General features: G+C 42.9%; 1 protein-coding gene across 1 annotated transcript; it reads right to left on the reverse strand.

Moving 5' to 3' along the window:
* Positions 1–830: 830 nt before the first annotated feature.
* Positions 831–3,541, reverse strand: LOC124696447 (protein NRT1/ PTR FAMILY 8.3-like). Its single transcript, XM_047229175.1, has 5 exons — positions 3,494–3,541; positions 2,844–2,949; positions 2,339–2,556; positions 1,692–2,185; positions 831–1,623 (listed from the first exon to the last, which is right to left on the reverse strand). Exons 1-5 carry the CDS (start codon positions 3,539–3,541, stop codon positions 831–833), a joined length of 1,659 nt encoding a protein of 552 aa, XP_047085131.1.
* Between the last annotated feature and the right edge of the window lie 1,989 nt (positions 3,542–5,530).

The raw sequence follows: 5,530 nt of genomic DNA on the forward strand, positions 1-5,530 counted from the left end.
TTGCTTGGCGTTCCGGGCTCCGCAGCAGTGGTATGAAAGTGGGGACGGCAGCACAGGTGAAGTTCAGAGTCCTACCTTTCAGGGTGAAAACCCAAGGTCTGGCCTTAACTGGTTGTGTCTAGCAATGACTTTGTTGGAGGCATTGCAGGGATTATCTTCGTGGTGAAAATCTAACATCTTTGGTCGGGCGACGATGACGCTGTTGATCGTTTCCATCTTGGAGGCGTCCCTTTTGGAGAGTCTCTATGTCAAGCATTGTCTTGGTGGTGGATATATTGATGTTGCTAGGTCTATGATGTTGTAGCGGGACTTTTGTTTCTTAGTTTTCTTTTCTCTTTTTTAGTTGTGTGCATCCGTATTGTTATTAGGGTGTTGCGTGAGGCTGGGTGTAATTGATAACTTTTGATATTAATATATTCCCTTTATCGAAAAAATTAATATTATAAGTACCAACAATCTTATAAGTAAAAGATTTAACATGTATTTACGGGTTCCAAGATAAATGTTGTGCCTTTTCTAGATATCCGTATGCATACATTATTGGAATGCTTCTAGACAAATTTATTATATTTGTTTTGAAACAGAGGTAAATATATGTGTGACCAATTCTCGATAGATTGAGAAGTTAAGCGATGGCACTCTCATATTTAGACTTGCAAACTGAAAAAAAAATTAGTTACAACTCGACTTGCAATAGAAAATTTTCAATTACGATCCACTTTAAACTAAATAGTTTTAGTTGTAACCCGACTTACACCTAATGGTGTTGAAACGGTATAAATATACAGCTGTCTCAAGCCATGAAATAAAATCTAGAAGCATTTCTACGGTTAAGAAACATTCTTGCACTTGTATCTCTTGGCACAGCAGATGAAAACCGCCAGATTTAGCGAGCTGAGCGCAGCGATGAGCCAGAAGAAGCGGTCAAGGTGACCCTTGTCGAGGTCATCGGGTATCCACCCGGGCTCGCCGCCCCTCGTGGTGACGGTGGACACCACCGTCACGACGAGTGAGCTGAGGTAGCTCCCGAGCGACACTGTGAGGAGCCCCAGCGCGGTGGAGAGGCTCCGCATCGACTCCGGCGCCTCGTTGTAGAAGAACTCCGACTGCCCGACGCACGCGAACACCACGCTGGCGCCGACGAGGAGGTATTGCGGTATCTGCCACAAGATGCACATGGGCGCCGCCGCCATCCGGTCGAGCTCCAGCCGCCGCGTCTCGACCACCGCCGCGGCCGCCATGACCAGGACCGACAGGAACAGGCCGATTCCGAACCGCTGCAGCTCCGAGAACCCGCGCTCGTTGCCGGTGAGCCTCCTCGCCGCGGGGATGAGCACCCTGTCGTAGATGGGCACGAAGAGGATGACGCTGACGGCGTCGAAGGAAGCCAGCGACGCCGGAGGGATGGCGAACGCGCCGACCGAAGTGTCCATCATCCTCCCTTGCTCTAGGAACGTCGAGGAGAACTGCGCGAGGACGGAGAAGAAGACGATCCCGGTTGCCCAGATCGGGAGCATGCCGATGACGATCTTGAGCTCCTCGACTTGCGTCACGGTGCAGAGCCTCCATGGATCAAAATAAAGCTCTTCGGCTGAAGAGATCACTGCAGCCTTGTCCAGGAAACTGCACAAGAAAGAAAATTACGATCAGCCATGTGGTCACTCATTACAGATTCAGAAAGCTAGTTTTACCTAAGCACCGGCGTATGCTGCAGCTTCTTGGTACTGTCGTCCGCCATTGACGCATCCCCGGTTAGCTCGTAGAGAAGAGAAGTATCACGCGGCAAACGTACATTCCGCTTCAAGAACGCCGCCACGACAACCTGGGAAACTCTTGCGAGCGGACTTCCCAGAGGCTTCTGCACTCTGTACGAGCTGGAGCCCAGCAAAAAGCTCCCGATAGCCAAGGCGATGAACAGGGTCGGTATCCAGAGGCCAATGACCCACCCGCAGTGGTCCTGCACCCACACGACGACGGTGCCGGAGACGAAGCTGCCGATGTAGATGGAGAAGAAGAACCAGTTGAAGAAGGAGCTCTTCTTGAGCCTCTCGGCCGGGACGCCGTCGTCGAACTGGTCGGCGCCGAAGGAGGAGATGCAGGGCTTGATGCCGCCGGCTCCGATGGCCATCATGTACAGGCCAAGGAAGAAGACGGCGGACTGGGACGAAGACGACGACAAGGCGTCCTGATGCAGGCAGTCGAGCCCCGTGCATGCCGCCGGGATCGATGCTGAAATCGACATTGCAGCCATTCCCTTTGTGTTGCAAAAAAAAAAACCCAGAATTATCAGCTAGTTCCATTGATGGATGCAACATCACGTGTGTGCTAATGTGCTTACCATCAGGTAGACTGCGAAGAAGGCCAGCGTCGTCCGGTATCTTCCCAGATAGGAGTCTGCCACGATAGCTCCGACGAGGGGAGCGATATAGCAAGTCCCCTGCCAGTTGGTGTAGTTTCTTGCTGCCGAGACATTGCTCTGCCGCAATATCGTCTTGAGGAAAGTCACCAGGTTGAACTGGATCCCGTAGTACGCTAGCTCCTCGAAGCATTCAGTCACTGCAATGCAAGTCAGAATACAGATGAGTAGTAGTATGTCTGAAGCAAATCCCAAGAGGATCCTCTTTATTATAATATAATGGAAGGATCATGATCGTGATTCATGCGAGGATCGCAACAAAATACTTGAAAGTAATAATGAACAGTACAAAGAAACAATAGTGAGGTTCATGGCTAAATCATGCATTTGAGCAGTCTGAAGTCTGAACACAAAATTTGGACAAGTGAACTGAAATATAGTACGCCTGACATTTCTCTGCCAGATTAAAACTTGAGTCTCCACTTACCTAAGATAAACTTGCATGCTTTCCAACTGCCCGTACGATTCTTCGTTGTAGGAGTTGGAGTTCCTTTAATGTCAACAATTTGGTCCCCTCTATGTAGAACTGAATCCTGTAATAAGACAAACCTAATTTTCTGTAGTAAACCATTTTGGGCAAAACCATGAAACAACTGTTATGCACGTACTACATGATAAAAGAAAGTAGCCTAGAATCAGAATGTAAATAGCAGGCAGATATTGGGGCCAAGTCTAGTAATGCTTTTGTTGACTGCGATGTTGCCAAGCACGCCATCCTTTTTCATTGGACAATGATCATGAGAGACATCAGTATTGCATCAGGAATGTAACAGGCAGAATTTTGCAGATCTCAGCACAGCAATATGTAGCCATGATGCGCTAGTCTGCAACAGCAAAGGGACGAGAGATCCAGTTGTTTCCAACATTTCACTGTCCAAGAACAGATACAGATATGAAATCCATATGCAACCCAATATATGTTACTTTGGGATACTTTGGGCATCAAATGAACGAGGGTCTCTCCAAATTTAGGAAGATACCTCTTTATGCTTGCAAATACTTTCGGAACACGTAAAAAACAAACAATTGATTTTAAAAACCAGGCTACTAGTAGATTTGAACGTAAAAGAAACTGACCTTGAGAAGTGGTTCTTCCAACTGCAAGTTTTCCTTGAGAGACGCCATGGTGTGGTGGAGTCGATCCCCAGTCCTACAGCTCGGTTCAGAAGCAACACCAAACCGTGTAAGAAGGTCCAACACAAAGGCACGGCACACCTCGATTTATATAGATCTAACGTACGAATGCACAAGGTCAAATTTCCATAGTACAAAATAACAAAAAAATAATAATTTACTAGTACTAGCGTATTGTGCTCCCTTGAAAAGTTTGTAAGCTCAAAATAAAAAGGTGACCATTTTTTCGTCCATCTTTAATTTAAAGTGCCATTTGATTCCCTCTTTAAAGCTGCACTATTCGTAATGATGCAACAACGTTGCTTGTATGATACTACCTACATCCCAAAGCTTAAGGTCTATTTTTTTTTCCAGAAAGTCAAACTATGTTAAGTTTGACCAAGTTTTTATCAAAAATTATTAACATGAAAAGTACAAAATCAATATCATTAGATAGATAATGAAATATATTTTTATATGGTATCTACAAAATATAATATTTGTTCATAGATTCTTCTAAAAGTTTGATCAAACTTTACTTCGTTTGAATTTTAAAAAAAAAGCCTTAAGACTAACCACAATGAAAGTATCATAAGTAGTATCATGCATACCATGTTGGTAAAAATCTGATATGGCGCACCAATTAATAAAGTGAGAGATATGAGTGGTATCATAATATGATACCGTATCATAGCACGTAAAACTAGAAAATTTAATGGCAAACACATCATGTACATAAATTTGCTTTGAGATTCTACAAAATATTAAATATGATAATACTATGATACTATCTTATGATACTACGCCCATAATACGTAGTATCATAAGATATTTTTTATATCACTATGTATTATGGGCGTAGTATCATAAATTAGTATCATGTGCATGATACTAGTGTACTCCTATTGTGATTAGTCTAAGCCTTGGGATGGAGGTAGTACACTATTCAACATCCCCTAATTTTTCTAGTGGACATTTTTTTTGCATGAAATATTATAAAATGATACTCTGAATCACATCTTCCCAGATTTAACCAAAAGGAATGTAAGCCTTGCTTTCCTTAGTCAATCGTATTTTTTCACGCATAATCTAAATATGGGCTTATTTGAACATGTCCTTACTAAATCTTTTTCCAAACCCCGTTAGCAGATCTAGACCGACATTTTTTTATGCTGAACAGTGAGTTGCATATTTTAAATTTTATTATAGAGTAAAGTTATTTACATATGAGGTGCTAGAGAGTAGCACCAAAGGATGCAAAAGTAGCTATGAGATCAGCATATTTGTATCCAAAAGTGAGTGCTCCATTGATTGTGTCCATCAAGTCCTTCCATTTGCGGATCCTGTTGGAACTACATAAAAGGTGCGCGCGTGCGCGGTAAAATATCAAACTCCTATCACTACTAGTGCAAAAACATTAAGAAAATATGCTCCAAAAATGCACTCATCACTCGTACCTTATAATGAGTCATAAAAAACATTTGACCACTCTGTTAGTAAATTTGGTTGAATAATTCTGGATAGAATTACCAATATACAATATCACAATTTTATTCGGATAAGTATATATCAATTTTCATATCCACATTTGATTCTAAATCCAATACCATATTTGTTTTGTCTATTTTTAAAACGAATTCAGATATTTACCACATCCATTTTCATGTTCATCCAGATTCGGATATTGCCATGGCCATTTTCAATTTCCTGAATATGAATATCGAATAATTCAAATTATCTACTACTAGTTCTCACCCTTAGATGTGATATTCTCGTTGCGATTTGAAGGTGATGGCGGTTGTATGTTAGACCCGTTGTATGTGTGGCATGTCATGGAACCAGATATCGTAATCCGATGGCAGCATATGAGTTTGGGAGGTGGCAGTTTTATTTCTTCGACAACGACAACCACAATGATCGTATGGACGATGCGACAGTCAAATCTTGAAATAGTGATGACCGTCAACTCCGTGTTGTCGAGGTTGATGCGTTGATGGTGGT

Source organism: Lolium rigidum, chromosome 3 (genome assembly GCF_022539505.1).
Source record: "Lolium rigidum isolate FL_2022 chromosome 3, APGP_CSIRO_Lrig_0.1, whole genome shotgun sequence".
Lineage (NCBI taxonomy): Eukaryota > Viridiplantae > Streptophyta > Magnoliopsida > Poales > Poaceae > Lolium > Lolium rigidum.